Raw genomic sequence first — 16,219 nt, forward strand, 5'->3', positions numbered from 1 at the left:
GCATTAAATCTCTGGAGAAAAGACTATTTTAGATGTTGTTGCTTATGTTTTGGAATATCTAAGTCTTGAGAGAGTATTTAGGATTCAATATTAGATGCAGCGTTAAACCGGACTGTGCTTTACTTTCCTCCCCTGACACTTAGATAAATCAATAAACCATTATAGTTCTGAAACAAGTCACTTTTAATTCAATTTTTTATACTTTTAGATGGATTTTCCAAGAGGCAGCGAAACCGTTAGGTCATCCATTCTATAAGAAATGAAAAGATGGATCAACATCAACTCTGCACACTTTGTATACTTCTAGCAGCCCCTGTGGAGCAAATTGCCCAGATTATACATTTTTCATTGTGCCCAATGTGATTTGTTACCAGACCTTAAGATCATAGAAGCTCCTGTTTTTTAAATTAGTTTTTGATGAGAATTCATCAGAGTGCTTGTCATGTTTTCAGACGGCATATGAACCAAAACCCTCCACCTCTGCAGCATCATGGGTAGGTTCTACATTATTTCTTCTCAAAGTGATAATGTAGTGTAGTGTATAAGCAGTTGGAGTCTGCAGCAACTGCTTTCAGCATGAGTAGTAATCATCCCAGACAGACCTGCCGTTGTTTTGGAGCTGCAGCATTGAACAGTGTTGCTGTTCTTAGTCGGCAGGGTTTTCAACTTGGAGTCTAGTTCATTGTCTGCCCACATTTGGTGACACCCAAGCACAATTTGCCTTTCATGGTGATGTTGGAATCTTGTTGTTATCACACACCAATTCCAGATAGTTTCATGTTATGAAAAATGGGAAATGTATTGGTGTATTGATTTTGTTATTGAGCTATGCATTTCTGTAATTATCCTGGAGGAAGTTATTCCTGTGAATGACCCTGGGTGACAATTTTAAAAATAGACTAACATTGGGTGTAATGATATATCTTTTTCACTTTATGGTCATTTATGGTGACAAGAAGATGACAGATAATGATGGAGGTCTGTTTTCATATAAGAACTCTGTTGTAATAGGTGCAAATACAGAGTATTTTCTTAAAACAAGCACACATTTCTAAAACAATCAATATAGCTCTGGTTTCACTTACAGGACATGGTTTACTTCTTACATTTAGTACTTACTGCGTATTATATTTTTTTAAATGGCTTTTCACAAAAATAAATTGCAGTTTATAAGAAGACTAGCAGTCTTCCTTTCTTAAATTTGACTGCAAAAGCCCAGCTACACTAAAAAATGACTGTTTTGTTACTAAAATCAACAGAAATGTTGCACTGCAGAAGCTCAAGAACACTAAAGCATATTACTAATAATAGAAAACATTCAATTAATATAGCTCCTGTAGACTACAGATATTTGAAAATATACGTAAATCTGTTTAAAAAAACAAACAAACTCAAGTGCAGTGAAGCTACTGGTTTTGAAATCAGAAAATATAAGCCAAAAATGATTTAAAAAAGAAAGAAAAGAAATGTGTTTACTGCAGAATCTTTTTATTTTTCCAGAGGAGTTTGTACTTTTATTTTTACAAATCACTATTACACTTCCTGGTTTCTAACCAATAGCCTTGCAGGACGGACGTCACGTGTCAGCTCCACTGACCTGAAGTCCACGCTGCGAATGAGCTGAAAACAGCGGTGAGTTTATTTGCGCTCGTTCCCTGTTTGACTACTTTTACCCTAATCGATAGTGGCTGTTACAAACGGCCTGTAAACCAACAACCATAATTTCTGTGTTCCATAGTTAATAAAGTTTGCCTTGAAGAATTATAACCATTTATCTCAGAAATGTAGTATATAATAAACGTGTGCCATTTGCCATTGTCGGTTCTTTCTGTTCTGCAACTACTGTAGTTTTTTTTTTCCTGATTTGTACTCTATTATATATACAGAAATGTGTTTAGAATTAGTAAAAAATAGGTAAACCGTACAAAAAAATCAGTTCTCAAGTTTAATTTAGTAACAAAGCAAGTTATTGATACTTTTTTCTGTACATCCAGGTGCTGTTAAAAACATTTTATTCGGCACTAGTTTTTTCTGAGTTTGCTTCGGAAATTTACACAATAAATAACTCATTTCTTCACTAGATCCACGAAGAAGCCTCTCAGGTGACTTTCCAATGCGGAGCAGCACATCCGGGTTTCAAAATAAAAGTTATAGAGTTTCTTCTTTTTTTTAAGAGGGAGGGAGGTTTTAGAGGCAGAAGTTAAATTATGGGAAGCGTATTTTTTCACTCTCAGCAAAACGTTTTAAGTTCAATTGGATATTTTATTAAATGCATAATAAAGAGTTGATGGTTGATTTTAAACTGCAGGACATCAAATGTTGCAACGCTGGTTTGGAGCTGTTAAAAGAAACAGCTCATACTTCTTGGTTTGGCTGGTCATGATGTAAAGATGAGTTGATCTCTATCATAAGGTGCTTAATACTGGCTTTTGGTGGCAGAACCTTTACCTCTCTTACCAGTCATGGTGGCTGTACATAAGAGCCTCTTTCTGGAAAGGGGAGACATCTGATCACCTCTTTTTTCTGCCTCCCGATGTAGACCAAAAGGCATGAAAAAAGAGAGACGGGTTATGCCAATAGCTAAGGTTAAATTCTGGACTGTTTGCCTATTTTCTGTGTTTGTTTTTTGTTTTATCATTGTTATTATTTTATTGTTCGGAAAAGATAACCAGCACTTCATTCAATTAGGGCTGGGCGATTTTGGACAAAAATAAAATCCTGATTTTTTTTCTCTGAAAACCCGATTTTCGATTTCGATTTCTTTTGGTAAAACTACAAAAGACAATGGAATTAATTGTTTCAAATATTTTATCTTTATTTTTAAAGAAAAATAGCGAACAAATTTCCCTATTGGGAATGAAGTGCAATTGAAAGATACTGTAAATCCTCCTTGAGTTTAGTAAAGTGACAACATTTACAATTTTCTTGACCAAACAAAGATGACTAGACGAGCTCTGTCTGTAATGCAGCCAGCTGCAAAAAAGGAAAATCGATTTTCCGATTTTCCTTTTTTTAACATCGTCTTGATTAATAAATCCGATTTAGATTTAAAATCGATTAATCGCACAGCCCTACATTCAATATGTCATGCAGATGAAAGGGTTCATAGATTCCAACACGGTGCTTTTCAGTTGTGAACATTTACTGCAAACTGGAGCTTTGATAATCACTCTTAGAAACAGTAGCCAGCTAATGAATGAGAAGGTTTTTAAGGGAGAGAACATTTGTCATTAAAATGAGCCTGTATCTGATCAATATTCCATTTTCATCCCTTTGTTTTGATCACAGCAGCAGTGACAGACGCACTATGGGCCGCCTGGATGGGAAAGTGATTGTGCTGTCGGCTGCAGCGCAGGGAATTGGACGTGCCGCAGCAATAGTAAAGAGCTTTAATAACAACTCTCTGTGCCTGACTGTATACCAGGATGTATTCTTAAGTTTTAAACAATCCAAGGCGTTTTATTTTGATATAATCATTTTACTTAGGGCTTATGTGCTGCAAACAACTGCTTTAATTTTTGAAATCGTGACTATACATCTATATATCTTCAGTAGCTCCTAGTACAATAAAGACTTGTATTTTCTTTTCCATGGGAGAATTTTAAATACAAAAGTCTAATTATGTCAGCTCATTAGATTCAAATTACATATTTTACGATTAAAAGACACAAGCATTCATGGTTCCCTTCCCTTTTAGTTTCAATTAAAAAAAAAAAAAATTAGAAATGAAATAATTGTAATATTTTTTTTTTAATTGAAAGAAAAAGGGAAGGGAACCATGAATGCTTGCGTCTTTTAATCTTAAAATAATTGTTTTACTCAATGTATCAGAACCAAATGCTCTTGCTCTACAAAGTGATATTGGGATGCCAGTTGCTGCAGTAGCATATGCAGGCTTTGAACCACAGAAAATTGACTTTGCTTTTTAACTGTAGGCCTTTGCAAAGGAGGGAGCTCAGGTCACAGCGACTGACATAAATGGAGAGAAGCTGAAAGAGCTGGAAGGCATTCAAGGTAAGAGTTATCTCTGTTGGTCTGCAGCTGCCATCTGCTGGGAAACCAGGGGGATGCAGACCAGAGGCCCGCTGGATCTAAAATACCTCTCTTTTTCTACATATTACTTATTAACGTTGGAATAAAACATTTTAGCTATTAAGGTAAAAAAACAGTCTGTGATGTCATAGAAAATCAGTCAACATGTAAACTAGTCTAAATGTTATTAACACTCACATGAACAGTTAGGTTTTCATGAATTTGACCAGACAGCTACACATAATTTATTTAAAAAAATAGTTGAGTTACAGACATTATTAGTTATGCATAGGGCAAAAAGAAAAGTATTACCAAGTAATCTACAGCAGTTGTTTGTTTTTTCGAATCCAGAAGTTATAGATCATAGAAGGACATATAATTTCAAACATCAGTATGCAAGGACCACTCGAGCAGATGTGTATATCGGTTGTGGGAGTAAAACTGTGGAACTTTCTACAGAATGATTTAAAGGAATGTACACATTTACTTAGGTTCAAAAAAATGTATAAAGATAAAATATTTAAGTTATATGATCATGAATAGGCTGGGACTTAAACAGTACTATTGATATATGTGGTTGGTTTCTATTTAAGTGTATATTTTAGTATAAATATTGGTTACCTTGACTGTTCTTTTTGTTTTGGTATTGAATAAGGGGTAGGTTAAATAAGACTTGTCTTCCTCCTGCTCCTTTTCGGTCATGGGTGTGTAGATTGAAGTATACAAATGTACTACTGTAATATTGTCAAACTATGCACTACCATGCACGAAATAAATAAATAATTAAATAATTTAGACTATTACTTAATTACCTACACCATTTTCTGCTACTATGACATGTCAGATTAAGATCTTTTAATTTATTTTAATGTTTTTTTCTTTCATTTGAACCTATTTTCACTCACTTTCACCGAACAAAATCATTTTGATCTGAACTGACTGCACAAGATTTATCTAATTTCCATCATGTAAATTAAACTTTAATCTTTAAACATATTTTCTTCTTTCTTCTATTTTCTTCTTGCCTTATTCACAGTGTTCATAAAGCACTCCCTTTTAAAAATAGCTTTTGTCAGTTTTCACTTTATTGGTTTGTTTTGCTTCAGTGTGAGATGCAGCCTTGTGGTTCTGCATTGATTTACTGTTGGACCAGGGACGGCAATAAACTGGTTAGAAATCATAGAAAGAATGAACACATTCTCTTTCTGTTGATCTTTGGCATCAGCGGGCAACGATATAGGTTTTTTTAAAGTAGTCAACAAGATTCAAGGATTACAATTAAAACCAAGGGGCTACTTCCATTTTGCTAGTCAATCCATGAATGAAACTGCAGTTATTTGAGTTAATTGTACTGAGCACTTTGCGTGTGGGTGAAGGCTGCTACCTGGATTAACCAGAGGACGGACTCTATTTCGCTCACTTGTCCTAGCAGCAGCTGGAACTGCTGACTCCTCCAGCTGAGCCACTCTCCACGTTGGACTGCTCTTTTATAATATTGTGATAAAGTTCTTTATTTTCTGTAATGCAATTAAAAAAACAAAAATGTCATACATTCTGGATTCATTACAAATCAACTGAAATATTGCAAGCCTTTTATTATTTTAATATTGCTGATTATGGCTTACAGTTTAAGATTAAGATTCCCAGAATATTCTAATTTTTTGAGATAGGATATTTGAGTTTCCTTAAGCTGTAAGCCATGATCAGCAATATTAAAATAATAAAAGGCTTGCAATATTTCAGTTGATTTGTAATGAATCCAGAATGTATGACATTTTTGTTTTTGTAATTGCATTACAGAAAATCACAATATTCTAATTTTCTGAGACAGTCCTGTAAGTAAGTTAATGTTAGTTAGCATCATAGGCTAGTATGACATAGCCAGCCAAGCTAAAATATCTAACTTGTGGTAACTGAGCTGAGGTTTGTGTGTTCTACGTGGCCTCCAGGCTTGTTCCATCCATCCATCTGACCACTTTTGAATTGAGGGCTGGGTGGAGTCTCCTGCCAATATGAGGCAAGCAAATGGTTTTAAGAGGCTTTTAACTGGCTTCAGAAAACCAATGAATTATGTTGCAGGGGGTTTATTCATTTGTGAATGAATACTAACTTGAATTTCTGAGGTTTGTTTTTATTTAAGCCTGTATCGACTGCAGGAGGACTGTAGCCTCTACCTGCTCAACTACGTGACCATTTGAGCATCCTGAGTTGTTTTTTTTCCAATTCATCCATCCAGTGTCATCCACTTGATCAGGGGCCAGGTTGCAGGGGCCGCAGTCTTAGCAGAGATGCCCAGACTTCCCTCACCCCAGACCCTTCCTCCAGCTGTTCCGGGGGATTCCAAGCATTCCCAGGCCAGCCGAGAACCGTAGTCCCTCCAGCGTGCCCTGGGTCTTCCCAGGGGTGTCCTCCCAGTGGGACGTCCCCATAAAACCTCAGCACAGAGGTGTCCAGGACGTATCCTTACCAGAGGCCAGAGCCAGCTCATCTTGCTCCTCTCAATTCGGAGGAGCGGCGGCTCTATCCGGGGCTTCTCCTGGATAACTGAGCCTATCATCTATAAGGGAGAGCCCAGACACCCTTGTGCCCATAGGTGAGGGGTGGGAAAGTACACTGGCTGGTAAATCGAGAGCTTCATCTGTTGGCTCAGCTGCTTCTTTATCACAACAGACCGATGCAGCGTCCGCATCACTGTGAATGCTGCTGCTTTGTTCTCCCTCACTAGTGAACAGAGGTGGGTAGAGGAGCCAAAAATTGTACTCAAGTAAAAGTACTGTTACTTCAGAATAATTTGACTCAAGTAGAAGTAAAAAGTAGTCATCCAAATAATTACTAAAATTACTAAAAGTAAAAAAGGTACTTGGTGAAAAAACTACTCAAGTACTGAGTAACTGTTGAGTAACGTCTTTCATTTTTTTAACACAACCATTCAAACAGACAAAAGTACAAAATAATCATCTTCAGGCAAATTAAATGAATACAATTAATTAAAATTAATAAAAAATTGCTTAAAATAAAATAAGCTTAAACTAAATACAAATACTTTAATAAATAATACAATGAATGAAATAACAGAATTCAAAAATAAATTAAGCACAAGTAGCACAAAATTTCAAGCCTTTGTACTTTTCTTTTTTAACCAGGCAGAACTAGAACAAACCCATTAACTCATAGAAACTCTGTGTGTGTTTGAGTCTGTGTAAATGTGACAAAACATGCAAAAACAAACATTTTTCCCAAAGAATCTCCCAGTGATGTCATGAGATTGACGCGTATGTGGAGGGGATAAAAGAAAAGTAACAAGCTCAATGTAGCGGAGTAAGAGTAACAGTTTCTTCTTAACAAATCTACTCAAGTAAAAGTAAAAACTATAGTGATTCAAAACTACTCCTAAAAGTACAAAATTTTCCAAAACTTACTCAAGTAAATGTAACGGAGTAAATGTAAGTCGTTACTACCCACCTCTGCTAGTGAGCAAGACTCTGAGATACTTGGACTCCTCCACTTTAGCAGGATGTGTTCTCTGACCCAGAGAGGGCACCGCACCCTTTTCCAACTGAGGACCGTGGTCTCGGATTTGGAGGTGCTGATTCTCATCACAGCTCCTTCACATACAGCTGCAAACGTCTCTGGTGAGAGTTGCAGGTCATGGCCTGATGGAGCCAACAGAACCACTTCATCTGCAAAAAGCAGAGACCCAGTTCTGCGGTCACCAAGCCAGACCCCCTCCCCTCCTCAGTTGTGCCTAGATATTCTGTTCATAAAGGTAATGAACAGAATCTGTGACAAAGGGCAGGCTTGGCAGAGTCCAACCTCACTGGAAACGAGTTTGACTTACCCCCAAGTAGGGCTGGGCGATATATCGAGATTTTAATATATATCGATATATTTTCAAACGCGATATGGTACGAGACAATATCGTTTATATCAATTATTAAATTTTTTTATTTTTTTATTTTTATTTTTTTTTACGATTTTGATATAGCTTATTTTGTGACAAATTGACTTGAATGTTTTATTTGAGATTTGCACAAATGTTTTGTTATTTGCACAACTGTCAACCTCAGTGGAAAAGTCTGCCTGTTACTGTCTACGTTGTATTAATTGCACAGTGTATTTTAATTTAATTGTTATTCAGGAAAGGGATATTTGTTTTATTTTATTCAAGAAGCATTTTTATTCTATATATGCAGGCAGTTTATTTTTATTTCATTTGTTTTATACATTTTGATATTGTGCAGACCTCTGTTAATAAAGGTACCTGTGTGACATTTGGCACGAGGCTTTGTATTAAAACTGACTGTTTTTTTAAGGGTTTGCCTCATGAAAATGAAGCTAACAGAGATGCTATGCTATAATACTTTGGGGGAAACCCCAATTATGGCACAGAAAAAATATCGATATATATATCGAGTATCGCCATTCAGCTAAAAAATATCGAGATATGACTTTTGGTTCATATCGCCCAGCCCTACCCCAAGATATGTTATTCTTTTTCTTGTTCCATATGCCTTCAATGCCCTTGTCTTTTATTTTTTATTCAATTACCAGGAATCAGGACCAAAGTCGTGGATGTTACGAAAAAGGACCAAGTGGAAGCCCTGGCCAAAGAGCATGACCGCGTCGATGTGCTCTTCAACGTCGCCGGGTACTTTTCCTGAACTCCCCAATCATAACATACAGAACAAATCCATCTCATTTGTGGCTCTAAAAGCTGTCTCAACTTTAATAGTCATTATTCATGTCCTGCTTAACGTTTCCAAAATCCCCTCCTATAGGATTAAATCTCCTCTTGACCTTTTCTCAACCCCTTTACCAAAGATCCCTTCTCACCTCTGAGGCTTAAGTTACATGAGTAGGGGAGAGAGATTTTTTTTTTTTAACCTTTAAAGCAGCAGGGATTTGTTGTATTATCTCTCAGTGATTGGATTCAAGTTAACACTTTTTTTTCCTGCTTTCTGTGTTTCCATGTGGAGCGCAGGTTTGTGCACCACGGCAGCATCCTGGACTGCGAAGAGGCCGACTGGGACTTCACCATGAACGTCAACGTGCGGAGCATGTACCTCATGAGCAGGGCGTTCCTGCCTAAGGTGACCCTCCCTCACTCTACCAGATGCTTAACACAGTTTATCTTGTTGCAGGGTGAATGAAGTACAAGGTGCGGAAAATCCAGTGACATATGCCATTAACGTTGTTAGGATTAGCTGTATTACTCTGAGCCTGTGGCATGATGGACAGGGACTGTACAACCGCTAATCCAGCTTTAGCCACAAACTTATCAAACTGTCTGCTTGAGGAATTTTTGTTCAAATCAAATCTTAATCACATCAAACATTACCCTATAATCTTCATTTTGCAGCATATAAAGAAAAATAATTAAATCATTAAATGTAAATATTGTCCAGTTAAGGAAGATAAGAGAAAAAACAGGCAAAAAATTAGCAGTAGATCTCAAAAGGATTACAAAATGCATGTAAAAAGAAAAAACAAACTTGTTAGGGAATTTATAAAGCACTGAACTAACAAGTGAGAAAACAGATATAAGACATATAAAAATAAGTTAATTAATATTGTAAAAGCAAGTAAAAATTATTATTATTATAAATTATTATAAATATTATAAATTATTGGATAATAATCAAATAATATTAAAACTACATTAAACATATCAAATAGCCTTATCAGAAAAATCTGTAGAAATAACAATTGCCCTCAGTATCTTATAGATAATGACCAGAATATAATCAATATGGAGGATGTTGTAAATAAATTCAATAGTTATTTTGCAAATGTTGCACCAAACTCTGTCAATTCATTTAAATTACATTAAGAGGAATACTAGTTCAATGTATCTTAAACCCATACAAGATAAATAAATCATTAATATTGTAAATAAATGCAAAAAAAAACATCCACTGACTGTGATGGTCTGCAATGTACAAAATTGGCCATAATCACCTCTTGACAAATTACAGGCCTGTCACTCTTTTCCTTTAATTCTCCAAAATTCTAGAAAACAACAGTCAATATGGATTCAGATCAAACCGGTCAACATCATTATATGTAACTGATCTCATGGAAGAAATTACCAACACCACAAACAGTAAAAAAAAAAAAGCCATCAGGGTATTCATAGATTTAAGGAAAGCTTTTGATACAATAACATCTTAATTGACATCTTGACATATTATTAAAAAAAATTAATGTTATGGAATTCGCAGGTAGTCTTGAACTGGATGAGGAGTTATTTAAAGACTAGCCAACCATTTTATGAAGATGGGAGACATTGAATCTGATTGTCTTGAGATTGTGTGTGGGGTACAACAAGGATCAGTGCTGGGTCCAGTATTATTAAATTTGTATATAAATTATGCACGTATCTTATGTATCAAAATTTGTGTTATTTGTTGAAGACACAAACATTCTGGTCTCCGGTGAGAGTTTACAACTTCTACCCATAAGCACTTGGAAATCAGTAAACTAAAGAAATGGTTTGACAACAATACGCTATCATTAAATCTGTACAAGACTAAAAAATAAACCTTTACAGAACAAACTATCTAGAAGCATCTCAGTCCTGACCAAAACTAGACATATTCTGAATAATAAACTACTTAATATTCTGTATAACCCGCTGATTTTGCCTTACAGAGTGTGGGGAATTAATTACAAAAGCGTATCCGACAGAAACGAGCCATCAGTATCATCCATAATGTCAGTTTTTATGAGCATACAAACCCGTTATTCTTAAAATCTATATTTCTCAAATTTGAAGATCTGGTGGAATTTAAAACTGCACAAATGATGTTTAAGGCATTTAATAAACTATTACCTGAGCACATACAGAAAATATTTTTTTGAAAGAGAAGGGGAATATAATTTAAGCCGTTATTTAAACTTAAAGGTTTCGTTGCATACGTACAACAAGAAAGAGCTTTTGTATTTCAATTCATGGAGTAAAACTATGGAACAAGGTAAATGAGGAACTAAAACAATGTCAAAATGTACAAGATTTTACAAGGGTGTATATAAATTCACATCGTAAATAATACATGCATTCATGTATAGATGAATACAGGGGCTTCATAGCACTCACGGTCGCTGTACAACAATGAAAAACATAGAAAACACAATTAAAACAGCAGAGTTTGCAGCAGAACATAAAATACATTATACATTATAATTCAAATCTCTGTCTGAATAAGTAGGTTTATATACAGTGGCATATAACTGCACATGGCAATTATAACTCGGGCATCTGCTAATTTATACACACAATATATATTTATACTGCGTAAAATTCGTACTATGTGTATAATATGTATGCATCTAAACACATGCATTCCTTTTTTAAATATGTTTAAGCATGTCTGCTACTTTATACTGCTATCATGTTCGAAAAAAAGACTGGAATTGAATTGAAATGACTTTTACCAGCTGCATTCTACTTATATAACACTATCTGGGTTCATTCTCTCACGCTAGATGTTGGCAAGGAAGTCAGGAAACATTATTAACATGGCATCTGTTGCTTCAAGCATAAAAGGTAAAGAATCCTCTTTTGTTTTCATAGTAAATACTTGCCTTGCAAAAATGTGTTTGACTTTCACAAAACCCCAAATCAGATAAGCAGATAAAGTTGGGCGTGTGGAAAAAGGGGACTTTTTTCTTCTTAAGCTGTATGAGCCCAATATATTTCATCTTGTCAACTTCTTTACATTTATTGATAGCCTTTTTATTTTTTTTATTTTAGACCTGCACCATATTCTGCTCCATTAGGCAACTAAAACTTCACCTTTTTGTAATGTTGCCAGTCCTTCTCACAACACTAAAAGACATTTTGATGTTCATGATACCAAACACTGAAGTGTTTCAGGTATTATTCTTTATCCCATTCTTCATGCAAACACACGTTTACTGTATACTGTTGTTTCATTAATGTAGCATGTTGGGTTTTAAAATTCTTTTCAGCTTTGCAGTGTCTTGTTGAAAATGCATTCAAATGTTAAAGGCAGCGTATGTTGCTCTAAAATCTTGGTGTATTTGAATGCATTAATACAGATGCAGTTGCTGATGGCAGGGGGGTTAATCTGACCATGATAAATGTTTTCACATTGCTCTAGACCAGGGATCGGCAAACCGCGGCTCTAGAGCCGCATGCGGCTCTTTAGCGCCGCCCTAGTGGCTCCTTGGAGCTTTTAAAAAAATGTTTGACCTTTTTTGTTGTTTTTGTTTTTCCTTTTTTTCTTTTTTTCCTTCTTTTTTTCCTTTTTTCTTCTTTTCTCTTTTTTTCTCTTCTCTTTTTTCCCTCTTTTTTTCTTCTTTTTCTTTCTTTTTTTCCTTTTTTTCTTTTTTCCTTTTTTCCTTATTTTTTTCTTCTTTTTTCTTTTTTCTCTTTTTTTTCCCTTTTTTCATTTTTTTTTCTTTTTTTTTCTTTTCTTTTTTTTCTTTTTTCCTTTTTTTCTCTTTTTTTCTTCCTTTTTCCTTTCCTCTTTAATCTCGACATTTCAACTTTTTTCTCGAGATTGTACTTCAACATTAATCTTGACATTTTGACTTTTTTATCAACATTTCGACTTTTTTATCAACATTTCGACTTTTTTCTCGAAGTGCATAATGAAAAAAAAATCTTCCCCCAGTTGTAACTAATATAGATATATGCAGCATGTGTTGTCTTCATTCTAAGGCTTATACAAGACTTTTCATTTTTTGCGGCTCCAGACATATTTGTTTTTTTTTGTGTTTTTGGTCCAATATGGCTCTTTCAACATTTTGGGTTGCCGACCCCTGCTGTAGACCATTCCAGATGCCTGCTAGCCCAGAGGTGCCAATGCTGCCTCAGGACAAGGTTAAGGCCCTGAGCATTTAAACATCAACTTAACAGTGCAGTTTTTATTAGCCCTTGTGAATGGATCTCCATATTCTAGTTCTTGATGAAGGTCTCCCAAAATAATGCATTACCCACATCAACTTTTGATGCACGATGGTTCTTGATGAGGGATCAGAAATCATGTAAAAACTACTAAGACAGTCCTTTTACGCACAGAAATTCCCTCCATAAATCCTCCATAATAACATTATTATTATTGCACTTTAGAAAATGAAAGTTCAGTTTTTTTTTATGTTTACCATACCATCAAATCCTCTGATTAGGGCTATAAAAGGACTTTAGCGCTTTGAAGTATGACCTCATGTTTTCATCTTGTTTCAGATGTTTACTCTGTCTGTGTTCATGCTCCCTAGTGAAAGTGACACCTGTGCTTCCTGGATACAGGTGTTGTGAACCGGTGTGTCTACAGTACGTCAAAGGCCGCTGTGATAGGACTCACTAAATCAATCGCTGCTGATTTCATTGAGCAAGGCATTCGCTGCAACTGTGTTTGTCCTGGTAAGTCTTAAACGGCGTCTAACATCCAGTCAGTGTGTGTCTTCAGTCTTCCACACTCACAGCTCCTACCTTTCTTATATACAGTGAACATACCTGTGGACAAAGTGGGTTTTTTTTAGAAAATGAAGGGACGTTCCAAAGTAACAGGACATAATTTGTTTTAACAAGGAACACCATGAGCCTGTAAGCCGTCCTTTCAAGGGGATTTAAGTAATGCATAATGTCTTAAGCATCATTTGTGCAGCAAGCTTATCTGCCACTTGATTTTCAAAAGTTGATTCTATAATCAGTCTTGGGTTGTCATGAAGGTTTCAAACATGCCTGACCTGCTTTGTTGTGCTTTTTTTTAGGAACTGTTGACACTCCTTCACTCCGGGGAAGGATCCAGGCCCAACCGGATCCAGAGCAAGTATGGAGGATCCTGAATTACATTTTCCTCATCTTAAAGAGGCAGAAAGCCTTTTGATGACTCATTTAATATATTATCTCTGGCTTCACAAGAAGAAATGCTGATGGACGGTTGTTGGAAGTTAGTGGGCACTACAAATGTGACTCTTTTACAGGCTTACAAGGACTTCATGGCGAGACAGAAAACGGGCAGAATGTGCACGGCTGAAGAGGTGGGGCACCTGTGTGTGTACCTGGCCTCGGACGAGGTGAGTGCTAGTAGAGTTGTTCTTTATATAGTCTACTAAATTAATGTACTGTAACGGGCTTAAACTGACACATTAACTGTGCTGCAAGTGAACTTCTAGAGTAATTACAAACGAAGGTTAACTGGCGTCCGTTGTAAAGCAACAAATACGTCCAACCTGCCAAAGAAAGATCAGAGTAACATCTGTTTACTTTTTGAGGAAAAAATCTCAATCTTTAACTGTAGATGCCAAAGCCAATTCAAAAAGCTGCTATTTAAGCTAACTTAAATTTTGCTAGGCCACCAATTTCCATTTTGAAGCTGAGAATAAAATCCTAAATTTACCACAACCTCCTAGAGAATAATGTCAGGGTGGCTAGTGTCCACCATCTGAAACTTGGTAAAGGTTGGGTGATTCATAGGCCAGTGACGATATGCATCAAAGTGCTTCAGCCACAAAACGGATTCAGAAAATAAAAATCAGATCTGAACCTCTATGAACCTCTTTAGACTGTGAAGTTTCAGAAGCACTTATAAGAAGAGGAATGGTCAAAAATACCTCCTGAGCATTGTGCAGGTCTGATCCAGAACTACCAAAAGTACTTGGCTGAAGTTACTGCTGCCCCGAAGGGTTCACTTACTTTTTATTCTAACACTGTTAATGTTTTACATGGTGTTAACTAAGGACATGGGAATTTATCATTGTGTGTTATCAGCTTGTGCATATGCCTCTAATATTATGACTTAGATTAATTTCAATGACATTTTAGGACTTATCAGAAAACAGGGGTTCACATACTTTGATTGCCACTGTTAATGTGTTATTACAAAGTTCAAGGGCAGATAAAGTTGGTGTTGTTTAACCAGTAGTAGTGATATAAATCAGCTTTGATTTGACATTTATCCTCTACAGTCAGCCTATGTGACCGGGACAGAGCACATCATCGATGGAGGATGGAGACTATGAAGAGCCTGTGACAAAATCAGCCTGTCAAGATGATTAAGCCTGAAAAAAATCCTGATTCAAGACGAAGATTGCATGATTAAATCATTCATCATTCTCTAAAATAAGCACGTTTTAATGTTCAATGTTTGGAAATTTACTTTAAAGTGTGCTGCAAGTTTTTTGGCATGCTAAAAGATGATAAATGTTGACCGATCTTGTGTTTAAATAAAATATTGCTACACACATAATTACAATGTTACCATCTTTTAAATAAACATATCTACCTTTAATATTTAACAAAGCAGTCTGTTTCACAGTACTTAATTATAAAACAATAATGTGGTTGACAGATTTCACTATTTAACGGGAGACGTTCCAGGTAAATAATAAAAAAGTATGTGTGTGTGTGTGTGTGTGTCTATTTAACAAAGATGAAGCCAATAAAAAAAGAAATGGTGTGGGTAGTACTAAGTATCCCTTTATTGTTTCCATAGGATTTACAAAAAAAACATTATATGTTATATTGATTATATATTAAAATGCATATAAGATTGTCCTTTATTTCTCCCTCAATGGGGAAATTCATTTTGCAGCAGTACACTCAACACACACATGCAGGGAAAGGGTAAAAATATAATTACGAAATATAAACAGTATACATTGGAATGAAAAATAAAAAGTATTGCAGTACGGGAAAGAAAGAAAAAGTGCAAAAAAAAAAGCAGGTAGGATGTGTAGGAGGTAGATATTGCACGTTGTTATTGCACATGTATATATTGGATATATATGCGTGTGTGTGGAGCTATTTAACAAAAATGTAGCCAATAAAAAAAGAAATGGTGTGGGTAGTATCCCTTTACTGTTTCCATAGGATTTACAAAAAAAGCATTATATTACATATTAAATTGATTATATATTAAAATGCATACGCATATATTATTGTTTTATAGTGTATTATATTATGTTATGAGATCTCATGGTATGTTATAGTATTATTATATTGGTTTATATTATAGTATGGTGATATAATTTTGTTATAGCCTATGTTATAATATTATTATGTTATATTAGGATATTATTATATCATTGTATACTATTATAGTATTACATATATTACTTTATATTATATCGTGCTATATTATATCACTCTATATGATAATTATCTATTTATTTATTTTTCAAATTAATATTCTTTATTTATTTACGTTCATTACATTAT

General features: G+C 35.3%; 1 protein-coding gene across 3 annotated transcripts; it reads left to right on the top strand.

The window, feature by feature from the left end:
* The first annotated feature begins 1,575 nt into the window (after positions 1 to 1,575).
* bdh2 (3-hydroxybutyrate dehydrogenase, type 2) lies at positions 1,576 to 15,248 on the top strand. Of its 3 annotated transcripts, none has more exons than XM_061740444.1 (10): positions 1,576 to 1,632; positions 3,289 to 3,379; positions 3,936 to 4,014; positions 8,584 to 8,680; positions 9,014 to 9,122; positions 11,518 to 11,578; positions 13,307 to 13,420; positions 13,771 to 13,829; positions 13,984 to 14,076; positions 14,968 to 15,248. In XM_061740444.1, exons 2-10 carry the CDS (start codon positions 3,308 to 3,310, stop codon positions 15,019 to 15,021), a joined length of 738 nt encoding a protein of 245 aa, XP_061596428.1. In that variant the 5' UTR covers positions 1,576 to 1,632; positions 3,289 to 3,307; the 3' UTR covers positions 15,022 to 15,248. The 3 variants fall into 3 exon arrangements, with proteins under 3 accessions (XP_061596428.1, XP_061596340.1, XP_061596512.1); XM_061740356.1 differs by having other exon boundaries at positions 3,292 to 3,379; XM_061740528.1 differs by lacking the exon at positions 1,576 to 1,632 and adding an exon at positions 2,573 to 2,585.
* Positions 15,249 to 16,219: the final 971 nt, after the last annotated feature.

The sequence above is a fragment of the Cololabis saira genome, chromosome 1, assembly GCF_033807715.1.
Source record: "Cololabis saira isolate AMF1-May2022 chromosome 1, fColSai1.1, whole genome shotgun sequence".
Taxonomy (NCBI): Eukaryota; Metazoa; Chordata; class Actinopteri; order Beloniformes; family Belonidae; genus Cololabis; species Cololabis saira.

Bases quoted from the DNA above. Each gene is read 5' to 3' on its own strand.
- bdh2 (XM_061740444.1), top strand. From the start codon at position 3,308: ATGGGCCGCCTGGATGGGAAAGTGATTGTGCTGTCGGCTGCAGCGCAG. The intron at 3,380-3,935 runs GTAAAGAGCTTT...TTTTAACTGTAG, and splicing joins TTGGACGTGCCGCAGCAATA to GCCTTTGCAAAGGAGGGAGC. The intron at 4,015-8,583 runs GTAAGAGTTATC...TTCAATTACCAG, and splicing joins AGAGCTGGAAGGCATTCAAG to GAATCAGGACCAAAGTCGTG.